This window comes from Neophocaena asiaeorientalis, unplaced genomic scaffold (assembly GCF_003031525.2).
Source record: "Neophocaena asiaeorientalis asiaeorientalis breed wild unplaced genomic scaffold, Neophocaena_asiaeorientalis_V1.1 scaffold254, whole genome shotgun sequence".
NCBI lineage: Eukaryota > Metazoa > Chordata > Mammalia > Artiodactyla > Phocoenidae > Neophocaena > Neophocaena asiaeorientalis.
Window position 1 is genome coordinate 2,248,221 of NW_020174705.1, and position 26,765 is coordinate 2,274,985.

Sequence of the window (26,765 nt, forward strand, 5' to 3'; positions counted from 1 at the left end):
CCCAACCTGGCAGAGTGTGAGTTCTCACAGTTTGGTGGTAACTTCTGTACTTGTACCTGTAACTTGTTTGTGGGAGGCAGCAACTATTCATATACAAAAGGTTTGGACAGTTTAGTAACTAATGATTAAGCATTTGCAGCTATTTATTCTTGTGACGTCAGATTCTTCCTCAGCAGGTTTGTAGGTAGAAATTTTAAACTCTTAAGAACCAAGACATGTTTAAAGCATCTAGTTGCAATTGCTCAAATACAGGGTGTGTAGGCCCCCAGGTTTGAATCCTTGGCTCTGGTGCGGAATGACAGGCTCCCTCCTCAGGATGAAAGACTGTTTCTCATCACACCAGCCCTGAGTCTAGCTTCAAACTCCCAAGCTTGTTCTTCATATGAAATCCTTGCTTAATTTGCACTTTATCCTTCCTAAAGAGATAAAGACATAAAGAAAGATCCAGAGGGATCTGAGGAACATCAGTCAGCCCTTTTCCCCTGAAGTCAACTCCCCTGCTTCCTGGTGCTGACTCAGGGGCTGTTTGCTGTTTTCTTTTCTCCTTCTAGTCCCTAGGGCTCAAGTAAGATTGGGCTCCTGGTATCTGTTAGTAGAATGAACAGATAAATCACTTTTCATTGTAAAGTGTTTCAAACTATATTTCATAACAGGAGGAGAAACCATGATTCTTCCATCCTAACACAACCTCTCTGAACCATTTTGGAGAAGAAATCATCTCTTCAGCTGAACCCTATCCCATGTTTAGACACAGCAGGAGTCTTGGGAAGCCACCCAGGCCACTGGCTGTGGCTTCTCCCCTACACACTTGCAGTGCCTTCTGAAACCTGCTGAGTTGTGTCCTCTCTCCACTTCCTCATCTGACCCTCGTAATACTGTCTTGCCACCAGGTAATTAAGGTCTGAGGTGCGCTTTACAAATATATGACTCTGTATTTTAAAAATAAGCTTCCATTTACCTGGCAGTAAACCTAAGGGTTAGTGAAGTTGTCTGCAGCTTTGGAAGAGGTGAGGTGTTTAGTATAGGAGACTTGACGGAGGTAGAAAAGAAATCTGTGGGTCATTGTTTTCCTTTGCCCCCAATTCATTTGCATTTTAATCTATTTGTCAGTCAAATATTTGTCACAGGGCTTCCCTGGTGGCACTGTGGTTGATAATCCACCTGCCAATGCAGGGGACATGGGTTCGAGCCCTGGTCTGGGAAGATTCCCACATGCCGCAGAGCAACTAAGCCCATGAGCCACAACTATTGAGCCTGCACTCTAGAGCCATCGAGGCACAACTACTGAGGCCCGCATGCCTAGAGCCCGTGCTCTGCAACAAGAGGAGCCGCCGCAATGAGAAGCCCGCGCAGCATAACAAAGAGTAGCCCCTGCTCGCTACAGCTAGAGAGAAGCCCACATGCAGCAACGAAGACCCAATGCAGCCAAAAATAGAAATAAATCAATAAATAAATTTATTTTAAAAATATATATATATATTTGTCACATTTAGCAGTTTTGAATGTTGGATACTGGATATTTTGATGTTCATATTTTCCTAAGCTCTCTAGTGGTTGAGCAATGTATTGCATAGTTAAATTGAACCTTGATGTGTTTTTGGTGGATACGAAAATGTAAGTCCATCGCAAATTAATTTTCCCTTGAGAGTTTCTACCTCTAAGAGGAGACTGCTGAACTCAACACTCAAAAAGTCAAAGAAGTTGAAAATCCTAAGTTTTTATATACAAATTGTTCTGAAACCAGTTGAAGTCTACAGAAAACGTCCAGTTTATGGACAGTAGTTTTACAAGTTCATTTGGAAGTCAGTTGTTTAAGACTTGGGCTTGTCTTCCTGACAGAGATGCTCTTGCAGAAGGGTGTCGTGGTCCTGCTCTGGGGAGGCTGTGAGCACACAGGCGCCCTCCTGCTTACTCATCACGTGACACGGTGACAGGTGCAGGACGAGGTGCATGTTGAGTGCAGTTAGGGGGGTGTGACCCCCTTTTCCAGAGACATCCCAGGTGTTGGATGTTCATGGCGCTGGTTTTCCTGGCCAAGTTCAGTTGAGAACAGCCGTCCTTCCTTGTTCACAGTAGAGCTGAGCCACAGACATGGCTCCCACTTCATGCAGTTATGGAAGCTTGTTCTGACAGCCACACAGGAAGCAGGAGAGAGGAGCACAGGAGGGGTCCTGTCCTGTGGGGGGATTTAAAGGATGCTGGTACTGGGAAGTGGGGGAGAAAGGGTGGGGGTTGGGGCCTGGCCTGGTCAGTGCGAGGCCTTGGCCACAGGGAGCCACTGGTGTGAAGCTGTTGGTGAGGCAGGCTGCAGCTCCCAGCCTTCTCTTGGGTGTTAGGTGCTTGCATTTGGGGTGCACCCGTGTGTGTCGGAAAGGCCAGCAGTCATGACTTGTGGTGACACAGTGCCTACAGGACCAGGTAGAGAGCCGTGTTCTTGAGAACTTGTGACCAGCTCCATTATATTAGGGAGGGCGAGGATGGGGGACAGGGTACTGTTGCTTTAAATTTCTCCAGAGACTTAAATTTCAGAAGCTGTTGAGTAACCAGATTGTATTTACTTACCATAATTTTGGGTCACCAAATGGGTGGTAAGCTGATTGGGCTGTGCTGGGAGGGAGTGACTCTCCCAAGGCCCTGGGTTGCCTGGGCACACAGGGCTGCACTGCCTCTGCAGGGCCCCGGGCTGGAGGGCTGGAAGGAGCTCCTTGGGAACCTGACCCCCGCCTCCACCCCTGGGCCACCGTATAGTGAGTGTCCTCCAGATCATGGCAGACCGTCTCAGAGTGCTGTTTATGCAGCTTAATTACCACCTCAAATGTGAAAAAAAACCAGCCCTTTAGAATAATAGCTGTAGTACAAATAAACATTTGGGCTTTTCACACTGGAAGAGGGCTTTTTTCTTAGGTTTTTCATTTTATAATTGATGCTTTTAAAGTGCTTTAAAAGGTAATATTTCGACCATCATTTTAACTGCAGAAGTGAAACTGTTCATTAAAACATACCCATGCCAGCGACTTATGACTGCAGGAAGAGAAAGCACGAGCACTGAGTTGTCACTGTGAACATCTCTCCATCAGTGAGGGGCCGTGAGAGCTGGTCCTGCACTGAGGTACTTGGCTGGCGTGCTATGGCCGAGGCAGGAAGGAAATTGCGGAATTCCATGAAGGAGAAAGGCTGCCATGACAAGTCCCTGTGTCATCATGCCCATAAAGCTGGAGCAGAGCAGATGCTGCTGTGGCGCTTCCAGAGTGGCAGTGGTGTGGTGTTCAGCATCTTCAGCCCAGGTCTGATGAGGGACAGTACAGCCAGGGTTAGGCTGGCATCAGACTGGTTCAGGAGGCACCAGGACTTTTATGGCAAGTCCCATTGCTCAGGCTTCCACCCTTGTGGTTTGAGGTGCCCAGAAGTGACCCCAGGAGGAGTGTTTCAGGGACCCTGAGGTCCTGCCTGGCATCCAGAGGTTTTGTCTGGAGGTGGCCCGTCCAGAGGGCCAAGCTGGACTGTTGTGAGTCTAGAGCTGCTCCTGCCTTTGGGCCTTCTCATTGCCCAGTCCTCTCCTGGGAAGGCTTTCCCCACCTCCTTGGGTCTTTGTTCAGATGTCACCTTCCTAGTAAGGGTTTCTCTGATTATTTAAATTTGTACTCCCATCTTCCTTCCCTGCTGTATTTTTCTCACAGTTATTTATCACCATTTGACACACTGTGGATTTTACCTGGCTTTTGTTTTATGGGGGGAGTCTGTCTGCTCCTACTAGAATGTGGGCTTCTTGAGGGCATGGGCTCAGTTTTGTTTTTTGTTGTATCTTCAGTGCCTAGAACAGTGCATGGCACATAGTAGGTGCTCAGTGAATATTTGTTGATGAAGTGGATAAAACAGCATGGTCTTGAGGGTACTACTGCATTTACCTTAAATCACTGAAGCTGCTATGAAGTGCTGGTGGTGGCCCTGCCGTTTCTCATAAAGCATGTGGTGGAAAAGCAGATTTGTGTGTATGTCTGTCTGTATTACATCATCTGTTATTGCCATTTCAAAAATCCGGAGTTCATTCTACACTTCACTTGGATGTTGATTTCAGAATGACTGGTTTTTCCTTCTGACTCATAAAGGCTGCTGAATCTGAATTTTGAATCTGAAACATTAGGGGAAAGTGAAAATTTGAAATGCGAGATGCATGATTAGCTATTATTATATTTCATATTTTGTATGTGAGTATTCCCCTTCCTGCCACTGCAGCGCATCTAAGCCGCTGTCACCCTCCCCTGGACCTGCTGCAGCCCTCTGACCGCTCCCCCCCCCCCCCCCCCCCACTCACAGCACTCATCCACTTCTGCCATGGCTGCCCTCACAGCTTTAATCTGCTAGTTCTGTAAATGATATTGGGTCTGTCACTGTGTTGGGATGTAGCTTCCTAGGGGTAGGGACCACGCCTGACTTACAGCGAAGTCCCTGGACCTTCGCTAGCACAGCGGCCATGTTTGTTGAATAACTGGGTTAAAAATGTGGTTAATTTACCTTTTTTGAGAAACACTGATGAGCAAAATGAGTGCATATATTTTTATGACATAACAGAAAAGCATGGCTTTGGAGAATAGGGTGTACTTTACAGAAGTCACTCCACATCTAGTCACTCCAGAGCTGTCTGCACTAGTGAGTTAAAGGTCTTGGCATTCTCCTTGACCTTCCTGGGACTGTGCGCACTGCGCTGTGGGATGCGCTATAAGCTGTGGCAAACAGCAAAATATACCTGCTGTGTGGGGGGGGATGAAGGGGCGGAGAGGTTCCTGGGGGCAGTGGCGGAGTCCTGGGCATTTGAGTTGGAGGGGGATGGTGGTTGTGCTCTGGGGGTGAGGCCGGCAGGTGTATGTGTGTAGACATACAACATCCTCTCCCTGCCCCCTCTCAGCCTGGCCCCAGGGTCATGTTTCCACCTGCCAGCGTCTCCAGAGCACACACTCTGTTTCTCTCCTCTGACTGTAGTCAAGCCTTTTACTTCAGTGCCCACCAAACTGAAGCGGGCGTGGTTTAGCTTAGGCTCCAGAACATTCTGCACCTGTCCAGAGCATGCTGACAGTTTCAGCCAGCTGCCAATGACAAAGAAAGACGGCTTACTAGTTTATGTTAATTTATACTGTTATGTTTAACATAAACATAACTAGTTTATGTGAATTTATAAGGTGGCATGTATCCCTTAAAGAGAGGCTTATCAGCCGCCTTCATACCTCTCATTGAAGTTGTGCTTTTGGGCTGGATGAACTTGCCAGGCATCTTGTAAAAGTAAGAGTTGGCATCAGGTGCATTAATGTTTACAGGTGGGAAAATCCTGTGCTCCAACCTTTACCGTGTGACAGGTTCTGGGAAGTATACAGGTAGCCTGGGCATCTTCCGTGGCGCTTATCATGGATGGGTGTCAGGGAGGACGTGAGCAGGTTTTATGCAGCACGATTTTCTACCTCCTACCTTGTCATTGCCCAGCCAGATGCTGCTGGGTGTCAAAGGTCTGGAGGCAGGTCCAGCTCTGTTGAGACAGCATGTTGATTTTCAGCGCACCTCGTGGTTGATTTCTGCATGTCTACCAGAAATGGGCAGAGTTGCGAGTCAAGGGCTGCCGCCTGGTTGGTACCTGTGTGTGGGGTCGGCCCAGCTGAGGTCAGGAGCAAACCTGTATTTTCTAAGGGACAGTGCTCTCCTTTGAGGACCTGTTCTGGAGACCTTTTTTTTTTTTTTTTTTTTTTTAATAACCATAGAAACTACTTTGATGAAAAGGAAAGAAAGCTCTCAGAAACATGTACTTGTCAACCAGTGTTTCATTAGACTTACCTTTCACTGTCTTTGGAGACCACTCTCCGTGGTCTGGACACGTGTTCAGTTATCATTATGGAAGTTGGAGCTGAAGACCCTTTCCTCGGTAAGTATTCCTGAAGCCAGGATGAGCATTCTTCACTGTGCTGGGCCTTCCCAGGGTGTTTGACATCAGGGTCATCTGTCCCTGGAGTAGCCAGTTTGATGGTGTTTGTCACGCCAGGTCTTGCTTTCCGTGGTTGTGGATGCCTGCTGCCTGCAGGCCCTGCCTCTTCATCCTTGCTGCTCTTGGCTGTCACTTCCAGCACCTCCCCTCCCAGAGTTGAGCTTCTGCCCTCCGTGAAGAAGCAGTGGGTTGTCCCTCGCCTGTGCCAGAAACCTTCATGTGACACATACGTTGGCGCCTTTGCTAGAATTGTCATTGGGTCCAGAAGCATGTCTATGTAAAATTACATTTTTCCAGGTCCATGAGTCAACTCATCACGTTTTGCTATTTAAAAACTTCATGTTTGAGATTTTATTCAGTAGTTCACTTGTCAGTTTTGAATTAAAAGCAACATTTGCCACTGTTCTGTGCATCTCCGGTTGTCTTCTTGAGCCTCACTTGGCAGGAGGCTGGGCGCACAGGTGAACTTAGATGAGGTCGGTAAACAGGCCCACACTTGGTGGGACAGGTGCGGTGGGGGTGGGGCACGACAGAGACAGGCGTGCTCTCCCCTCCCCTATCCCGTTGGGCAGCGATGGCCCCCGATGGGCCTGTGACCAGGCCAGTTGGAAGCAGTGCTGTAGTGCCTGGGACGGTGCTGTGTGAAGTGCTGGCTCTTTCTGCTTCCCCTCTCTCGGCGTGTGTACCTTTGGGTCACACAGTCCTGCTGCTCCTCAGTCCCGGGCCTGAGGGTCTGCGCTTGGAATGACCCTGCAGGCCCAGGGAGTGCTTACCCCTTGGCTGTGTCTGGGAGCCCTCTGAGGTTCTTGGTGCTCCCTGGGCACAGCTCTTGGTCATCGTGCAGCTGGCCTGGCTGGTGAGGACAGTCCAGGCCTATCTTGGTTCTTGATGGGCTTCAGCCTGGTGACTGTGACCTCTTCCCCACTTACCACTGCCTTCGAGGACAGAAAGTTCCAGCTAATCTCCAAGGAAGTTATTGAATTTGATTACACTTCTGTTAAGATTATATGTGTTGTTTATAGGGACAAATCATTAAGGTACGGACTGACCACAGAGCTTGGTCCAGCCCTTGGTACCTCTCATGAGATAGAGTGTTTATGAAATGCATAAGGCACACTTGACTTACTGCGACCCATAGAGCGTTCAAGAAAACAGCAGTTTGCCATAACTAAATGGTGTGTCTTGGACTCCCATTCCAGCTAGAGAGCCTGTACTGCTGGTCACGTTTGTGCTGTGTGCCACATTTATGTGGGTTTTTAAAAAAATTTTTTTTAATTTTTGCGGTACGTGGGTCTCTCACTGTTGTGGCCTCTCCCGTTGCGGAGCACAGGCTCCGGACGCGCAGGCCCAGCGGCCATGGCTCACGGGCCCAGCTGCTCTGCGGCATGTGGGATCTTCCCGGACCGGGGCACGAACCCGTGTTCCCTGCATTGGCAGGCGGATTCTTAACCACTGCGCCCCCAGGGAAGTCCGGGATACAGTCTTAAGCTAGTCTGTTTGTTCAAACCCTGAGTGCCTTCTGTGTGTCTAGCCTTAAATCAAATGTGAGTGGGTGAGCAGGGGAGGGGTTCTGGGATGGGAGACAACGTGGTTACAGGGTTGGACCAGCTTTCTCTGTGGACAGGGCCACAGATGATGTTTAGGCCAGGCAGTGTGATGGGAAGGCCAGCTGGCCATGGCTGGGTGGGGGTGGGGGAGGTGTTGGAAACTTACACAGTACTGAGGGAGAGGGTGAGGGCAGGTAGGTTCTGGGTGCTGGGGTCTGTGGGCACGCAGAACAGGGCAGGGTGGAATTTGAGCTGGGAAGGGACTTGGGAGAGGAGGGCAGTGGCCCGAACTGCATGGCAGAGCATCAGATGGTCTACCCTGTGCTTGGTGGTGTTTCAATGATGTCAACACTTTAGTTCATACATTTAGGAAGGGTGAGCCACTTTGAATCTTACCTCTTTTTTCCTGTGTCCACCAGTATGACACCGTTCCTATTCAGTCCAGCGTGGTATTATGTTCCTGCCCGTCCCCATCAATGGTGAGGACCCAGACTGAGTCCAGCACGGCCCCTGGCGTTCCCAGCTGTGGTAGCAGGCAGGGCCCCACCATGGACAGCACCACGGCCGAATCCCGGCCAAGCGCCAACTCGCTGCAACACGCCACACAGCCGCCACCACAGCCTCGGAAGAAACGGCCAGAAGACTTTAAATTTGGGAAAATTCTTGGTGAAGGCTCTTTTTCAACAGTGAGTACAGACTGCTGCTGTTTGTTGAATGAGGGTGTTTTCCTTGGGAGTACTGGCCTTTCTTGGGACTTGGAGCTGGGGGACTAAGACACTACAGTGGTGTTCTACCCCAGAGGAGGGCCTCAGGCCCTTGGGGATTCCTCTCCTGTTGTGAAGGTGACTTGGGGTTTGGCTACCACCAGGCAGATCATGTGGTTTAAATATCTAGCTCATGATTTTGTAGGGGAAAGCTTTAAAAGGCATTTCATGATCTTATTTTTAATTTTCTCAAAAAATGCAGTTAGATTGTATTCTAAGTTACATTTCATATCATTGTGTCCTGTTAGCAAGACCCTGGGAAGCTTTCCTGTTCCTTAGATTAAACATTAGTGTTGGTGTATCTCTTCATAGTTTTGGGGAAACATTTAATGACCTTTGTTATTTCTCTTATTTTTAAAATATAAAACAGTACACCATTGACATTTGCTAGAGTTGCAGCCCAAGATCTGCTAGCTTCCAGATTTTTGTGTCCTCAGTTTCATGGACAGAATTACTATCACAGCACTGTCAAGTCACACTCAGGGTAATTCTTTTTGTTACCTGAGAGAGTTTTACCTATCTTGTGGTATTTTTCCTCTTAAAGCAAAGATATGAAGGTTCAGAGCTGCCCTTTGCTGAGTTGGAGGCCTCATGTGGCTGTGGCCGGGCCAGAGGCTTGCTGCAGGCTCGGGAAGGCCAGAGCCCCTGTCCCCTGGCCAGGGCGCATAGTCTTAGTCCGTGCCTTCAGAAGAGACAGATCCTTGCCACTGTGGTCTCTGAGCTGGGCCCAGCATGAGCTGCAGCTCCTCAGGCCAGCAGGGTTCCTGAATAATGAGACTTGCTTGCCTGGCCTTTGGGAAGAAACCTCGTGTGAAATTTGTTTTCCTTTTCTTTTTTTCCATTTATGAAATAATTCAAAATACAAAGAACATGACATACTGGGGCTCACCCACGTTCCCAACATCGTTTTAAGTGTTAACTTTTGCTCCTTTTACATTTTTTATTTAGATTTTTTTATTGGCAGTTTTTAAGTTAATGAAAGAATTGGGCCCTCATGATAAAAACCTTCAACTTTGAGGATAATCCCCAGTAGGTCTGGTACTCACAGGTCCTTGCAGAAAGAAAATACTATTTTGAAAAGAATCTTGGGTGTTCTGCACAGTTACTTACATGAGTCCAGTAAAAGAAGAAGCATTCTCTCTCCTTTTCTCAGCTGTACTTCATTGGACATTTATATTGACTGGAAAATGAGGATGTATTTATGAAATTCCCCTGTGTTCCTGGGTTTCCACCATGGGTAAAAGTAGGTGCCATCTGTTCTGGGTGACAGATTCCTGATGTAGAAAAGCCCCAGCTGAGATTCTTGTCATCCCATGCGCCAGGGTGGTGCCCAGGAAAGTGCCGTGAGCCTGGAGCCTCCTTTCTGGTACTGTTTGGAATCCTGCAGCCTTGGGTCTCAAATTATATGTGCTACCCTCAGTTCCTTCTCACCATTCCTGAAATAGAGACAACTTAAAATGAGGTTTCCAGGGGAGGCAGCTCCCAGGCTGGATCCCCAGGTAGGACCTTCACGTGATGGAGCCTGCGCTGGAGAGGGGGAAGCCTGGTCCACTGCCGCCGGCAACCTGAGGGTGATCCTGATGTCTACTGCCCCTGCAGTTGGCCCGGGCCATGTGGAGGGGCATAAGGAAACTGCATAGAACATGCAGAGTTCACACAACAGAAAGATGACATAAATATCTCCTTCAGATAGGATTCCATTAAATATTAGCACTCAGTGTTTTTCTTCCTTTTTCCTACTTAACGTAGCTAGTGCATGCTGCTGTGAAGAAATTTAGCATTACATCGGTACATAACCTAGAGAAGGCCAGCCCTTCCCCAGCCCACTCTCCTTGACTCACCAGCGCCTGAGAACAATCCACACAGGTTCCTTTCTCCACAGAGATCTTTAAGATCTTTCCATTTGAACACATATAATCAGACCTTGTTCTTAAAAACTGCAGGGCTACATACAGTGCTTTTCCAGGGTCACTTCTGATGAACTTGGTGAAGAATTCCCTAACGGAATATAACTTACAACCAGGGGCCTCCAGAGGTCTTCCCGGAGGCTCTGGTATTTCCCGGGAGTCAGCAGGTTTTCATCTGCTCTCTGGTCCTTGGCTGTTCCCTGTAGGTGTCTCAGGAGAGGAATTTGTACCAGCTGGCGGTGGTGGGGACCACCCCAGCTCACTGCCAGACTGGGCTCATCAGGCATTTGGAAGTTGTTACTCAGGTTGTGCCCAGGGTGTGTTCGTGTAGAAAGTTCTTTTCAATGTGTGTGAGGCCCCACTGGTGCTCTGTCCCCGAAGTAGAGTGTAAGACCAGGCTGTGCTGTGGAGAGGGCATGAGGGGCGGGGGGCGGGTGGAGGGAGGCGCTCTCTGCCGGCCGCAGTTCCTGTGCCCTCAGTAGCAGGGATGGGATTTACAGCATCTGAGAGTGGCATCAAGTGAAATGCAACTATTATTTGTAAAAGCCCAAATTCAGGGTGGCCTTTTGCAATGAACATGTACTGGGGACCTATCCATAGAGTTAGTTTTTGAAGAAATTCCCAGTACCCACCTTGTGGAGATATTATTATTTGCTGCTTCTTCCTACTGTTTGTGTGAGGGTTATGCTGGTCATAACGTGTTCCTGAATATATATTTCACTGCATGAGGGGGGACTATTGGCATCTGATGAGGAACTTTCTGGAAACATTTGAGAGATACATGTGTTTCCTTTAACTATTAGAACACATTAACTTAGTCATTGACACTCAGCTATGTTTGTTAGCACAGGACCAAAAATATTTAAAATGTAATTTCGTGGTGGGGGCGGGGTAGCCTGTGTGGTTGGTTGCAGGGTGACTTGTGAGACTCAGTGCCCTGGTTACATTGGGTGTTTTTTTCTCTTCTTTTTCCCCCTTTTCTTCCCAAACCAGGTTGTCCTGGCCCGAGAACTGGCAACCTCAAGGGAATATGCTAGTAAGTAACTAACTCCAGTGAGCTAGGATGCTCCAGTGTCTAGGATGCAGGAACAGCGCACCTCTGGGCACGCGGCCACCTGGCTGCCCAGCCCCTGGAGGTTTCTGTGCTGATTTCAGGGGACAGGACACTGTTGGTCTTAGAGATCACAAATCTGGTGGGTGCGTTTTGTGAAAAACTTTAATTTTTATCTGTTACTTTATGAGTTGTGTCTTTAGTGTTTTCTTACCATTTCCAATTGTAGTAACTTGCTTCTCTCTTAAGTTAAAATTCTAGAGAAACGTCACATTATCAAAGAGAACAAAGTCCCGTATGTAACCAGAGAGAGAGACGTGATGTCGCGGCTGGATCACCCCTTCTTTGTTAAACTTTACTTCACATTTCAGGATGATGAAAAGCTCTGTATCCTTTGAACAGTCAAAGCCTTCTGATATCACGCCAGTGACCCCTTATCGTTTTGGAACCATGACCCCGTTTTTGTTTTCACAAGTAGCCCCTTCCCTGGAAGGGAAAAGGGTAGCTTAGTCTAAATACAGACGAATTCACATCACTTTGCTTTGGGACCCCCTGGGATTGCTGACATTCACTGAAGTAGAACATTACTTCAAGGGAGATTATCACAGTCATTTTTGAGGTTTTTTGTTGGTAAGCTTCATATCTAAAGGATCATTATTTTAATGCTGTTCTTGTTAGACATTTATTTAAAAGCATGCCCTCATTCCTTTTTAATCAGCATCCTTGGAGTATCTGTCAGGTGTTGAATCCAGTGCTCAAAGCAGGGAAGTGAGAGAGAGGAAGAAGGATCTTGGGCATCCGGGGCTCCCAGGAGGTGGGCACCTTTCTGCCCTCTTTGGCCCTGGGTTGTGGGGTTTGGTTGGAAGGAACATCTTTCTCAGGCTCAGCTGCCAGGTAGAAAGTCTAGGGAGTGACCCACAGGAGCCCAACCCTTTCTTCCTGTATCCAGGACTTGTCCTCCCAGAGACAGCCCCTCCCCAGGGCCCTCCAGCCTCCCCCTCTCCCACCCCTATGGATGTCTCTGATCATCCAGTGCCTGGCTCTCCAGGGCTGTGCATACTGCTTCTCCAGCTGCTTCTCCTGCAGGGACGTCACACCCTGCTGATTCTTTGTTTTATTTCAGGGCATCTCATGTTCCCTGACTTCTCCTGTAATCCCTGGAGCACTTTTTTCTTTCTTCTTTGCTTAGGGTTCAAGGAGACAGGGCACCGTGGCAGTCAGGGTGGGCCATATCTGTGTCGTCAGCTTGTCTCTGGGCCATTCATCATAGAGCCAGGCCCGCCAGGTCTCCTCACTCCCCAGCCCCTCTCCTGCAGTTGTTCTTCCAAACCGGGACTCCCTCAGCCCCTGTTTGCCCAGAGACTCTGTCTTCAATCCCAGCAGCCACTCTTGGCTTCTTCTCGACGAGGGAGGTCGAGCTGCCAAATGGAGTTGAGAGTTTGTTCAAGTGTAAACCTCAGTCTGTGCATCTGTTCTTTTCCTCCTGCCCTTAGGTCTCCAGAGCCCCTTCCCCTCACCCCACCACCTGCAAAGCTTGGCTTCCCCATCTCACCTGGGGGTGGGGGCCTGATCTTAACCCCCTTCCCTCCCCCTCTCTCCACACATATTCTTCTGGGTTAAAACTTTGCTCGATCCTGTTTCCCCTTTAACACCATTTTCTGGCTCCTTCAACTGTCAGCTGAATGTTTCCTTTTGTTTATTGAGAAGTCCTGGTTGAGTTACAGGTGATGGGAACATGCTGGTACATGAGGTGAAGGCTCTGCCCTCATGGGGCTTGCATTTCTGCGCAGGAGTTAGATATACACAGGTGATTAATGGCTGTGTGATAGACACTGAGGGAACAAGAGTAGTAGGGCCAGGTAGGAGTTGGTCGGTGGAGAGTTGGATCAGCTGTTTTAACTTGGTGGTCTGAGGAGACGACGTCAGCCCGAGGCCTGGGCAGAGCAGGGGCAAGTGTGCGTATGTGTGGGGGGTACAGAAAGGCTGGGGAGGGGTCAGCTCCTTGGGCCTCGGAGTCCCGGCAAGAATTTTGGATTTTCTTCTAAGTGTGGCACAGAGTCCAGGAGGAGGGTCTGGAGCAGGGTAGCCATTTGCTCTCACTCGGACTGCTGCTGCAGGGAAGGCTCTTGTAAGTGAGCTGGGAGGATGGACTCAAGCTGGCTCCTGGGGGTGGGGCCTCAGAGCTGGGTGCACAGTGGTCCTGTAATTGATGCATCCGTTGATCCTTGCTACTTGAGGCCTGAGTGGGCTACTGGGTGGCTGCCTGCAGAGCCTGAGAAGTCAGGTTGGTGTGCAGATTGGTGGGGGGTGGGCTGGGGTGTCGGTGGGCCGGAGGGTGCCCAGCAGGGAAGAGTTCCAATGAGTGGAGAGAACAGAGTCCCAGGGGCAATGGACCAGATGGTTTCTGGTGGAGGGTGCTGGCTGCCCTGCCAGATAGTGCCAAGTGGTCAAGTAGCTGGGCCCTGGCCTGACCTGTGGATTGCTTCCCATGCAAAGTGTTGTTGAGAGTGGCAGTCTGGGGGTGGGGCTGAGGGCTCAATCAAGAGAGAGAGGCAAGGAAAGGCAAACAAAGCAGGGTTTTCCCAGTGGTTTCACCGTAAAGGGGAGCAGTAAAGTGGTCTAGTAGCCAAGAGCATGTGGGGCAGGAGGGGGGTTCCTTGTTGGTTTGTTTTAGGTCTTTTAAAGTGTTTGCCTCTCCATCTGGCTTCAGCATTGCCCCATGTCCCCGTCTGCTGTCACTGCTCATGCAGCAGCCATCAGTGACCGATCTGTTCTGTATCTCACCTCTGAGGCCACCTAGACCTCTTGCTCCTTGTGCTCCATGGCACCCATGTGATGGTGCTTCTCTTTGAGCCTGTGGGGCTCTCTGGCTGCCAGAATTCCTGGAGTCCCAGGCCTGGGCTTCCTACGGGGCCTGGGGAGAATAAGTCGTGTTGGTTGGGAGGCTCCGGCAGGTCGCACACACTTGACTTCATCTTCTCCCAAGATCATGTTCAGTAGGATCAGGCACTCAGAGGCTAGATGAGTGAGCTCGCTGTCTGATTTCAGACGGGATTGGCCAGAGTAATGCAGGTGGAGGGGACTCTAGGTCTCTATCCAGTGGTGTCTGTTGCTTTTGACATTTTAAGACAAATTTGAAAGCCTGTGGAGATTGCAGGGGCTCACTTACCTCTGACAGGAGCGAGACCTGGGGACTTCTGCTCCCCTGGAAATCCTTTGTAGTATACAGTGTGTTGAAAGATAAAGAAAAGGAAGCACTCTGCCTGAATAAAAGCCCCAGTGTGCACACTATCCTCCTTTTAGCTGTAATTTACACATTGGGGAGAGAGGGGAGCAGCTCCTCCAGTGACTACAGGGCTAAGCACACTCTCAGGACAGGTGAGGCAGAGCTGGTGACACCCCTGCAGCAGCCTGAAAACAGGCAGATAGATCTGGAGGGACCTCCTGGGCACTGTCAGCCTCTTTGCCCTCTGGAGATTCAGTTTGACCAGACTCAATCCCTGCTCCCCAGAGAGGGCTGAGCTCAGAGAAGCCCTCCCTCCCTCCCTCCTTAGGTGCAATGCAGGGCTGGGCACCACAGCCAGCCAGCCAGGGTGCCTTTCCCTCCAGCAGGGATGAAGGCTGAGGGTTTCAGAGGCTGTTGCTCTGCTAACCTGCGTTCTTCCTCCACCTCCCACCTGCCTGTCCTTGTGTGTCCTCTCTTGAAGCTTGGGGACAGGAACAGCACGCTAGACCTCAAGAAGCTGGGCTCCAGTCCTGTCCCTCCTTGGCTTTGTGACCTTGAGTCAGTTGCTTAACCTCTCTGGACTGGGTTCCTCTGCAAAGCGCAGGCATTGGGCTCAGCAGGCTCTCAGGCTCTGCCACAGGCCTGATCTGTGCTCATCATCCCAGGAATTGACTCGCTCCCTGTGAGAGAGCAGCCTCCCCTCACTGCCCTGGGGCCTTAGCTGTGCTGAGGGAGGTAGAAATGTTCTAGGGTGTGAAATGGACCAATAAGGTCTGAAAGAGTGTTTCTGGGCAGTGAGGAACATGTGTGGTCAGAGAGAACACGGGCTTGGAGCCATGGTCTACAACATGTCATGTTCAAAACCTGTCGGTCACTTAGCGCCACAGCCGAGCAGAGAACTGGAAGTGTCCCTTACAGCGGAAACAGGAACTCAGGGAGTGGTCAGATAAGGGGCAAAACCTGTGAAGCCAGAAGAGGCCCTGTGACCATGGCCGAGCCTCTCACGTGGGCTGCTGGTTTCTGGGAGACTGTGCTCCTCAGTGGGGAGGCTCTGCGGCTGGTCCAGGTCCAGGTCCAGGCGGGGCCCGTGCTTGGGGTTGGGTGGGCCAGAGTCTGCAGGCTGCTGGTGAGGAGGCCGCGGATACCAGCCTTCCCCGAGGAGGGATCAAAGCAAGAAGAGGAGGGAAGGGGCCCTGGCCGAGACCCTTTGCATTCCCTAGAAGTAAGGTTGGTTTTGGGCTTCAGCTTCCTGTTAAACGTTGTTCTAATTGGAAGGGCTTGGGAGGCCACATGTGGGGCTCGATCACAGGCAGGTTTGAGCAGCTTCGGTTAGTGGTCTTTTCCCTCCTGGGCTGCAGCTTCAGGCATCTTCTTTGGTGGGAGATGGCAAGTGCCTTGGCAAACAGAAGCCAGATGGGACACCTTGAGCACAGGTCACCCCTTACCCCCTCGGAGCTGATGCTCAGGGCGGGTGAGGACTTGGGTGCCATTCTGCCAGGGAGTGGCAGAGTACCTGTAGATTTCCATTAAGATGTGTGGATGTTTGGTGCTTCCAGGAGGAAGCAGTTATATGGGATCCATTTATAGTTTCTCGTCTTAGAAAAAGGGAGAACAGAAGTAAAACAAATCACACTGCAGTGGTGTCCAAGGGAAAGATGACTCTTTTCCTCGAGTCTCTCCCCAGTGGGGGCCCAATAAATAGATTGAGTTTATCTATTAATGGCATTTCTCTTACAAAACTTGTCACTTTATACTTGGGAAGGAGCATTCATTTGAGGAACCTTTACGTGAATGGACTGAGCACGGCATGTGTGGTTGGTGCAGGTTGGAGGCTGTGTGCTGATGGCGTTGGGGCCACAGGCCCTGACCACCATCTCTAGTGGCTTCCCTTCACTGAGCCCACAGGTGTCTTCTGGGAATGGGGGGTCCAGAAGGGGCAGTTGGCCTGAGAGGCATGTGCTTTTGTTGTTGGTGAAAAACTCACGCTGGGACCCTGTCCTGGAGCCAGGGATTCCCTGCAGACCCAGCGGCTGCGGTAGGGTCTGGCTGGAAGAGGGGCAGCTGTCTCGGGCCACAGGTACCTTCAGTTTTAATTAATTTAAAAAATTGCTACTGGGCTGTTAAGGTCAGTTTGAAAGAAAGATTTTTGCTCTCTTCCTTAACTATCCAATGTTTAGATTTTGGCCTTAGTTATGCCAAAAATGGAGAACTACTTAAATACATTCGGAAAATTGGTTCGTTCGATGAGACATGCACCCGATTTTACACAGCTGAGATGGTGTCTGCCCTAGAGTACTTGCATGGCAAGGGCATCATTCACAGGTACCAAGCCAGGGGGCTACAGGCTTTGCTCCCCAGGCCTGGGGGGTCAGCTCTGGTCTCTTTTATGGAGGGTGGGATGCCTCATTGTGAGAATTAAGAAGAGTTCACATTACTCTGATGTTGAGAGACTGTGGACCTTTAATATCAGATGCAATTGGTCAGATGTCTTTTTTGCCAGACTAACGATTCTCTTATCCATGTTGACTGGTGCTTTTATTTTGTCAGTTGTAGATTCTGTGTGTACTTATCATTTTCCATGATTTTCCGATAAAGTCAAATTGAAAGTGTTCATTTAAGCTTTCTTTTTCTTACTGACTTTTTTTTTTTTTTGGTGGTAAAATACCCATAACGTAAAATTTACTGGGAATTCCCTGGTGGTCCAGTGGTTAGGACTCCGAGCTTCCACTGCAAGGGGCATGGGTTCAATCCCTGGTCGGAACTAAGATCCCACCAAGCTGCGCGGCGCAGACAAAAAAAAAAGAAAAAAGCCTAAAATAGATAAAATTTACCATTTAACCATTTTCTCCCTCCCAGTTTTATTGAGAAATAGTTGACATATGTATATATAAATTTAAGGTGTACATTTATTGCGTAATGATACCACAGAAGGTTTAAAGGCGCTTTATAGGTTAGGCATGATAGATTATACTTCAAAGTTTATTGAAATGGTAGATGCAGTTATGAAATGATGTAATTTGAATGTCCTCATTATATGCAGTTGATATTTGTTCAGTGCTAACTTTAGACTTGCATTCTTGGTTGTTAGTCTGTAAAGATTATAGGTATTAATCAGTTCATTTTGGTTTTAGCAAAATTTAGAGTTTGTAATAATGTTACTGTTTAAAATATTTCATCTCAAACGTAAAAAAATCTGCTTTCACAGGGACCTGAAACCAGAAAATATTTTGTTAAATGAAGATATGCACATCCAGATCACAGATTTTGGAACAGCAAAAGTATTATCCCCAGAGAGTAAACAAGGTGTGTGTTTTATTTCTAGTAGATCCCTGCTCAGTGCTTAAATCAAAACCAGCTTCTTAGAAACAGGTTGAATTGCCTTATGCTCATCATTAATGACAGTTGTTTGTAGTACCTTTGTTATTATAAAATGGATGCTTGAGTTTTCACAGAGGAAGCCTCTGCCTTTGGGCAGCTTTAGCTGAGGGTCTGGGCAGGTGTGTGCCTGGTCTGGTGGGTGCAGGGAGGGGCTTCACAGGCTGCCTGTGGTTGGTCCTCCTGGCCTCAAGTGGTAGTATAGGTCACCAGGCGCTTTCTGCATGTTGTCATAGGCCCTCAGATGCCCGCTGTGGCTCACCCTCCCTAGTCATCTTCCTAGAAGATGCTGGGGTGCCACATTTGTTCCTGGTCTCCCATGCAGGGGTGTGAGGTCAGCTCCCAGGTCTTCCTGTTGGCACTGTGGGTTCTCTGGGGTTGGGGGGTGGTATGCGCGCGTGCGCACTTGCACGCACACATGCACGCACGCGCGCGACTGACCTTGTATCCCAGTGCTGTCTGCCTGTCTCCTGTGCGCACCTGCCAGGGGTGGTGGCCCAGGCACGCCGATTATAGTGAGGTTCTATAAGATCACAGAATGAGTTGGGGGCTGTTTTTTTTCCTGCTGGTCAAGTGCATGTTAATCATTGCAGACCCTTCTAACCACTGTTCCTCTAGGGTATTTCCTAGCCGGATTATGTACTGTGACAGTTGCTCGCAGTCCACCTGGGTCAGAAGAGAGCCCTGGGTATCTTAGCTACCCAGGGGCATCTCGGCCATGGTGGGGGTGGGGGCATCTTGCTGTCCTTCAGGTGTTTGTTGAATGGAAATCATAAACTCCGAGGGTATAAAAAATGGCAATTTAACTCCTGAAAACTGTGTTCAAGTATTGGGGTAGAGAGAAGATAAAGCCCTTTATGGTGAGGGTTGGGGGAAACTCAAAGCCCCTGTGTGAGTTAATAAGTGACCTTGAAAATGAAACTTGGGTGTAGGGACAGGTGTGACTGTCAGAGCTACCCTGACCTGGGAGGCTGCAGCAGGGACCTCCACCCAGGGCATGTGCTTCTCTGCCGGGCTTGTGGGTACCCCTCAAAGAAGGACCTTGATGGAGAGCCCTGGGGGGACGGACATGCTAGGGGAGGGTAGAGGGTTTGTTGGTGGAAGAAAGATTCAAACAGAAGCATCCAGTTCGCTGCAGCTGCTCTTGAGTGGTAAAGGGGAGCTGTGAGCGCAGGGCAGTGGTGGGGAGGAGCTGGGCCCCTCCGAAGAGCCCTCTAGCTCAGCTGCGCTGGCCTGCTCTGCCTCGGGCTTGAACTGAGGCCTGTTTCGCAGCAGCTGCGGGGCTAACACTTGGGGTTTTGCTGCTCCCGGGCATGGTGGGCAGTCTTGACTCTGTGCTGCTGGAAGGGCCTGGCTGGGCCTCCATGGGTTCCCTTCAGCAGGGTGTGTGATCTTTCCTTTCCAGGCCTTTTCCCAGCCCTGTATTTTCAAACTGAGGGTTCTTGTCAAGATTCTGTCAGTGCTTTCATCTGTGCACAGACACTCTTTGAGTCACAAGATGGCATCTTGAATTCGGGAACTTTTCTGAGAATCTTAAAGAACCACCCTTTTGTGTTTGAAACAAAACTTGCAGTCAAGGCAGATGCTCTTATTTCTCAGTGAGGCTTAGTCCTGGCGACGCTTGCCTACCTTTGTATTGTACTTCCCACCCAGGGCTCCTGCCTGGAGGTGCACTTCCCAAGCCCCAGGAAGTCCTCCTGGCACCTGTGACATGCCCCAAACCTTGATCTATTTGACTCATTCCTATTGTATAGTAACATTTTGTTGGCCACTAATTATGTTTTGATAGACATGGTATAACTCGTAACCTAAGCATTGTCCATGACAGAGGTGAACCAAACAAGAACCTGAATGTTCTTGCTGGGCTGCTGGGCATCTCGTGTGTGACTTACCGCTGAGACCAGCCACCGCCTGCCAGTCAGCCATGGGAGTCACCCCCTCAGAGTCTGCTTGGTCCTTTTTTCTTCACTTGATTTTCTTCAGATCTGATATTTGGCACAGGCTATTCCTACTGTCATGTAGCCATTAAAAAAATGTAAGAACTTAAATGCATTGGTGAAATAGTGAAATAAACCTGAGTTTTAAAATCTGTCTGGAAGCAGGAGGCTAAAAAGTCCTTAACATTGTAAACCAGGCAGAACTATCGATACTTAAATATACACAGTTGAGTTGGCTTTTTTTTTTTCCTTAGAGGAAATGTAGAAAACATGCATAATTACGTGAATGAATAATTTTGGTGACATACTCTCATTTTCTGTTTGACGTAGTTTAGACTCTTAGAGTTTATTCCTGCATTAGCTTTTTTTTTTTTAAACATCTTTATTGGAGTATAATTGCTTTACATTGTTGTGTTAGTTGCTGCTGTATAACAAAGTGAATCAGCTAAAATATGTGGAACGCTTCATGAATTTGCGTGTCATCCTTGCGCAGGGGCCATGCTAATCTTCTCTGTATTGTTCCAATTTTGGTATATGGGCTGCCGAAGCGAGCACTTGTATTAGCTTTATAAACTTTTGTACAGAGATGGTTTCCTCAAAACATCTTAAAGCTTCCAGAAGGGAAGTGTTGGTGGGAGCGAGGCCCAGGTTCCTTAGCTGTGCAGTGAGCATGTTTCGCCCTCCGCCTTGTGAGAGACAGGCTGTCTGTCTTCACAGACCTCCGTCCCAGTGGGTGGCTCCTGGGACGGGGGGAGCCCCGCATCCCTCTCTTACTGCTGCCTGTCGGGTCCAGGGAGTGACCCCTGTGCTGTGAGGGTGGGTGGGCACATGGATCGATGGGCCTTTCTGGCACAGAGGACTTAGACCTTCTAACCTTGCACAGGGGTCCCACAGAGCTTTACACTGAGGGTGGCTTAATAACATGGAGTCAGCCCCTCATCTGTGGCCGTGTGCCTGGCCGTGGCCCTCTTTGCAAGAAGCTTGGGGAGTTCAGGGTGCCCTAGAGGTTGAGACTTGAGGTTTGTGTCTGGAAGCCTGTCCTGAGTTGTGCAGGCCTTTCTGGTACAGTTGGGCGTGGAGGCTCCACTCACCACATATGGGGATGCAGGGAGGGGGGGCGCCAGGTGTGGGGACTGCTGGAGAGGGGATGCAGCGGGGAAGCCTCAGAGCCAGCATCACTGTCACTGCACCTGCACCTGTGCAGTGGCCCTCTGTGGACCGCCTTTGTCCAGACCCTTTGACCAGCGTTGACCCCCATCCTGCTGTGCTGTGGGCTGGAGACCCTCTCACAGCCTCTGCCCTGCTGCCACTCTAACACATGTGGGGCCACCTGCTCCCCTATACTCCCACCACCAAGCATACCTCCCAGCCATCGAGAAGCGATTACTCTGGTCTTTTTAGTATTGGTATTTGTTTAGTCATATCTGTGATGCATAGAGTGTTGTTGTTTTTAAAACACAAGGGTACCTGCTTTTTGTAAAAATTCAGAACATCCTTGTGACCTGATTTCCACCATCATCGATTTGTTTTCCCTGTAAATATTTTAGTATTTATTACTAAATACAAAGCTTATTTTTAAAAAACATAACCATAATACCATGCCATTTTTATACATTAAAAAATTAGCAGTAATAGCTTAATATCTTAAAATATTTAGTCCACATTAAGTTTCCAGTTGCCATAATTCCACATCATAATTTTTTGGTTTGTTGCTTACTTGAATCAGGTTTCACATAAAATTCTCACATTGAGCTTAGCTAATTTTTCTCTTAAATTTCTGTTATCTATAGCTTCTTCTCCATCTGTTTTTTCCCTTGCAGTCTGTTGAAGAAACCAGGTCATTTGTCTTATAGAGTTTCCCAGAGTTTGCTGATTGCATCTCTGTGGAGTCATGTAACATGCTCCTCTCCCCTCTGTATGTCTTGAAAATTGGGAGTTGGATGTGGCTGCTTGATCACATTCAGGTTCAGTCCTTTCACACCAGAGGCTGGTGTGTGTGGTGTGTTCTTCATTAGAAAGCATGTAGCATCCATTCATCTCTCCCTGTCAACAGCCCTTTATAGCGATGATATCCTAGATCCATCAGTTCATTAGAGAATGCAGAGTGATCATAGCCCAGTTCTTTCATTCTTGAGCTGGAATTCTTTTTTTTTTAATTAAAAAAATTTTTTAAATTATTTACTTATTGGCTGCGTTGAGTCTTCGTTACTGCACACGGGCTTTCTCTAGTTGCAGCGAGCGAGGGCTACTCTGTTGCGGTGCGCGGGCTTCTCGTTGCGGAGCACAGGCTGTAGGGCGCGCAGGCTCAGTAGTTGTGGCTTGCGGGCTCTAGAGCGCAGGCTCAGTAGTTGTAGTGCATGGGCTTAGTTGCTCTGTGGCAGGCGGGATCTTCCCGGATCAGGGGTTGAACCTGTGTCCCCTGCCTTAGCAGGCAGATTCTTTTTTTTTTTTTTTTTTTTTTTTTTTAATTAATTTATTTATTTTTTGGCGCGTTGGGTCTTTGTTGCTGCACGCGGCCTTTCTCTAGTTGTGGTGAGTGGGGGCCACTGTTAGTTGTGGTGCTGGGCTTCTCACTGCGGTGGCTTCTCTTGTTGCGGAGCACAGGCTCTAGGTGCACAGGCTTCAGTAGTTGTGGCTCGCGGGTTCTAGAGCACAGGCTCAGCAGTTGTGGCACATGGGCTTAGTTGCTCTGCGACATGTGGGATCTTCCGGACGAGGGCTCGAACCCGTGTCCCCTGCATTGGCAGGTGAATTCTTAACCACTGCGCCACCAGGGAAAAATCCCTGGAATTCTTCTTTAAAGAGAAACTTCCCCTTAGCCACTATTTGTTTAACTAGTGATATTGATTGTGGAGGAAAAACAGGATAAGTGCTTGCTTCATTCCCCTTTATTTGCAGCTTTTGGAAAGCATGAATTGGTTCACTGTCATCCTCCAATGATGACCAGTTCATCAAAAACATTATTACCCCACCTCACAACATACACAAAAGTTAACTTGGACAGATCAGAGATCTGAATGTAGGAGCTAAAACTATTACACTCTTGGAAGAAATCATGGGAGTAAACGTTCTTGACCTTGGGTTAGGCTCTGGTTTCTTAGATACAATACCAGAAGTACAAGCAGCAGAACAAGTTTTAAAACTTTGGTGCTGTGATACCATTAAGAAAGTGAAAAAGACAACCTATGGGGTTGAATAAGAAAAAAAAATTTCAAATCATATATCTGATAAGGGGCTTGTATCCAGAATATATAAAGAACTCATAACAAAAAAAATGTTTTTTTAATGGGCAAAGGGTCTGAATAGACATTTTTCTAAAGAAGATAAGCAAATGGCTAATAAACACATGAAAAGATGCTCAGTATCATTAGGGAAATGCAAATCAAAACCACACTGAGACACCACTTCACACCCACTAGGATGACTAATCAAAAAGACATCTGATAAGAAGTATTAGCAAGGCTGTTGAGAAATCAAAGCCCTTGTACTCTGCAGGTGGGATTGTCAAATGATGCAGCCGCTTTGGAAAAGTCTGGCAATTCCTCAGAAGGTTAAGCATAGTTACCTTATAATCAGCCATTCAGCTTCTAGGTATATATCCAAGAGAACTGAAAAACAAATGTTTACATAAAAAGTTGTGTGCTAGTGTTCATAGCAGCTTTATTTGTAATAGCCAAGGAGTGGAAACAACTCAAGTGTCCATCAACTGATGAATGGATAAACAGAGTGTGGTCTATCTGTATAGTGGAATATTATTCAGCCTTAAAAGGAATGAAGTTCTGATATAGGCTCCAGCATTGATGAACCTTGAAAACATTGTGCTAAGTGAAAGCCAGCTGGGATTAGGATAGGGATTTTGTTGAATGTATAGATCAGTTTGGGGAGTATTGCTCTCTTAACAATATTGTCTTCTGATCCTTCAACGTGGAATGTCTTTCTGTTTATTTATATCTTTTGTAATTTCTTTCAAAAATTTTTTGTAGTTTTCCGTGTTATAAGCTTTGCACTTTTTTTTTTTAATTTTATTTTTGGCTGTGGTGGGTCTTTGTTGCTGTGCATGGGCTTTCTCTAGTTGCAGTGAGTAGGGGCTACTCTTCGTTGCTGTGCGCGGGCTTCTCATTGCGGTTGGCTTCTTTTGTTGTGGAGCCTGGGCTGTAGGGTGCGTGGGCTTCAGTAGTTGTGGCGCGCAGGCTTAGTTGCTCTGTGGCATGTGGGATCTTCCCGGACCAGGGATCGAACCTGTGTCCCTTGCATTGGCAAGCGGATTCTTAACCACTGCGCCACCAGGGAAGTCCCAGCTTTGCACTTCTTTTGTTAAATTTATTCCTAAGTATTTCATTTTATTTTTGAGGCTATTGTAAATGTAATTGTTTTCTTAATTTTCAGATTGTTCATTGAGAGTATATGAAACATAGTTGATTTTTTTTGGTACACTGATCTTACGTCCTGCAACCTGATGGACTTGTTTATTAGTTTTAATAGTTTTTTAGTGACTTCCTTGGGACTTTTTACGTACAGATCATGTCATCTGTGATTAGAGATAGTTTACTTCTTCCTTTCCAGCCTGGATGCGTTTTGCTTCATTTTCTTGCCTAATTGCCCTGGCTAGAACCTCCCCATTGAATAGAAATGGCGAGAGCAGGCATCCTTGTCTTGTTCTTGACCTTAGGGGAAAAGCTTTGTCTTTCACCATTGAGTATGATGTTCGTTGTGGGTTTTTCATAGGTACCTTTATCAGGTTGAGGAAGTTCCCTTCTTTTTTTTTTTTTAAATTTATTCATTTTATTTATTTTTGGCTGCGTTGGGTCTTTGTGGCTGCGCGCAGGCTTTCTCTAGTTCTGGCGAGCGGGGGCTACTCTTTTTTTTTTTTTTTTTTTTTTTGACACTGCGCCACCAGGGAAGCCCCGAGGAAGTTCCCTTCTGTTTCTAGTTTGTTTTATACTTTACCATGAAGGAGTGTTGAATTTTTGTTAGATGGTTTTTCTGCATCTCTTGATCAAGATGGTCATGTGGTTTTTGTCCTTTATTCTAATGATGTGATGTAATGTATTGATTGGTTTTTATGTGCTGAACCACCCTTGCATTCCTGAGATTAAATCCCAGTTGGTCGTGGTGCACACTCCTTTTTATGTGTTGCTGGATTCAGTTTGCTTGTGTTCTGTCCAAGAGCTAATAAGCACATTTTGTGGAGTGTGTTTGCTGTGCTTCACATGTGGGTTCATGGATAAGACAATAGTGGTCTGCACTTTTGGCTTTGAAGAGAGTGTTCTGACCTCAGGAGCATGTCAGGTCCCTCCGTCCCCGCTGGCACCTCACAGTCTGACCTGCAGATCTGTGGTGGCCAGAGTGGTCCACAGCCCAGGGTGCTGGCCCGTTTATTTGAACCACTTTGAGGGTGGAGGTAACAACCCAGCCCAAACCCTTCTTTACCCTGACCCTTTGGCCTCCTGTTGAGTGGGTTAGTAGCCTAAAGGAGGCAGCATAAGCCAACAGTGGCTTGTGGGCCTTGGTTTTCCAGTAGCTGGAGAATTTTGACCTCTGGCTAGTCTCTGAGCTTACTGGGGTAGGTAACTAGATTATCTCTGTGGCTTTCTAATGCACTCTTGGGCTCTTACCCTGGTGTCACAGATAGAAATCTGCCATTCGTGAAGTGGGAGAGGAGAAAATTACTTGTTTTCACTAACCCTTCAGTGAAATCGAGCATCTCCTTCAGTTATGAAGGTAGGCAACAAACATCTGTGTCATTAGAAATCACAGATGTTTTCATGTCCTGTCACAGTCGTCACAGATTCTTGATATAGTTTATGCTCATCGCTACTTCAGAATTACTCTATTAATAGACCTGCTGCCAGATCTTGTTGGTGCATTAATAAAAAAGAAACATATTAGTATATTGCATATTTATTACTTTAATATTTTGATACTTTCATTATGTATAGTCTTGTAGATATTATTTTATGTCTTTAGAACATCATTCTGAGGACAGTTATTCTTTTCCACACTCCAGAGGATTCATTCATCTCTAGACTAGTGAAAGAGCTCCTTTCTAAGGGGGTGACTCTGTATCCGCAGGGACTTGGGAGTCCCTTTAAGAAGGTGGACATAGGCTCCTGGGGAAGAGGAAGCGGCAGGTGTTGTGGGGGACAAGCAGACGCAGGCCCAGAAAGCTTACAGAAGCAGCAGCACACAGTCCTGATACCGTCATGATTTGCTCTTTAAAGCCCAGCCATGCAGTGTGTGTGTGTCTCCTGTCCACTTTGTTTTGTGCATAATGTAGCTATTTACAAGCACAAATACCTCTGCATACTGTGTGATAGCCTGAATTATTTAATTATGTGTAATACATATCTTTCCATATAAAAATATATTTCTAGAACTTTTCAATAATAGCATTTAAAAATATAAATCACGGAAGTAACGCACAATCATTATGAAGAACAGAAACACTGAACAGGTGAAGTATCGAGTTGAAGCCTGGCCCCCGAAGGATTGTGTCATGGCCCTGCCATCTGTGCTGGCTCCGTCCTGGAGGATCAGGTGCCAGAAATGAATTGCTGGGTCAGAGAGCAAGCCTGTCCTGTATGGCTTTTGATGTGTTTTGGAAAATTGCTCCTCCAAAGTCACAGCATTTCACATTCCCACCAGTAGCACTGTGAGGTTTTCCTCTTCAAATCCTTGCCAATACTGTGCATTTTCCTTCTTTTTTATCTTTGCTGATTTGATAGGCTACCATATTAATTAACATTTCTTTGATTCATTGTGAGGTTGAATGGTTTCACTTGGTTTTAGCTCTTGATTTGTTTTCTTCCTCTGTTGAATCACTTCAGTGTTATCAGCTGTCAGGGTCCTGGAAGGATGCAAATGTGGCTGAGAAGTCTACAGGAGAGTAGCTGACCTAGGGGACCAGTTACAGACAGCAGGGCCCAAGGAAGCTGGACTCCCGCAGCGGGATAGAGAGCCCCTCGGCCCTGGGAGGGCAGGTGGGAGGGACCA

The 26,765-nt window shown here is 47.8% G+C and overlaps 1 protein-coding gene and 1 non-coding gene across 4 annotated transcripts in view; one reads left to right on the plus strand and one right to left on the minus strand.

Moving 5' to 3' along the window:
- The first annotated feature begins 788 nt into the window (after nt 1–788).
- Nucleotides 789–26,765, plus strand: part of PDPK1 (3-phosphoinositide dependent protein kinase 1) — a 51,272-nt gene continuing 25,295 nt past the window's right edge. For 2 of the 3 annotated variants that reach the window (XM_024759383.1, XM_024759385.1), the window contains exons 1-5: nt 7,931–8,198; nt 11,177–11,219; nt 11,484–11,621; nt 16,638–16,782; nt 17,666–17,763. In XM_024759383.1, coding sequence (XP_024615151.1) covers nt 7,989–8,198; nt 11,177–11,219; nt 11,484–11,621; nt 16,638–16,782; nt 17,666–17,763 — 634 coding nt within the window. In that variant the 5' untranslated portion in view covers nt 7,931–7,988. Of the gene's footprint in view, nt 891–7,930; nt 8,199–11,176; nt 11,220–11,483; nt 11,622–16,637; nt 16,783–17,665; nt 17,764–26,765 lie in introns of those variants that run through there. The other variant, XM_024759384.1, reaches the window with a different exon arrangement.
- On the minus strand, nt 20,221–20,327 carry LOC112409586 (U6 spliceosomal RNA). The gene has a single exon (XR_003005180.1). It is a non-coding gene; the product is annotated as a U6 spliceosomal RNA (small nuclear RNA).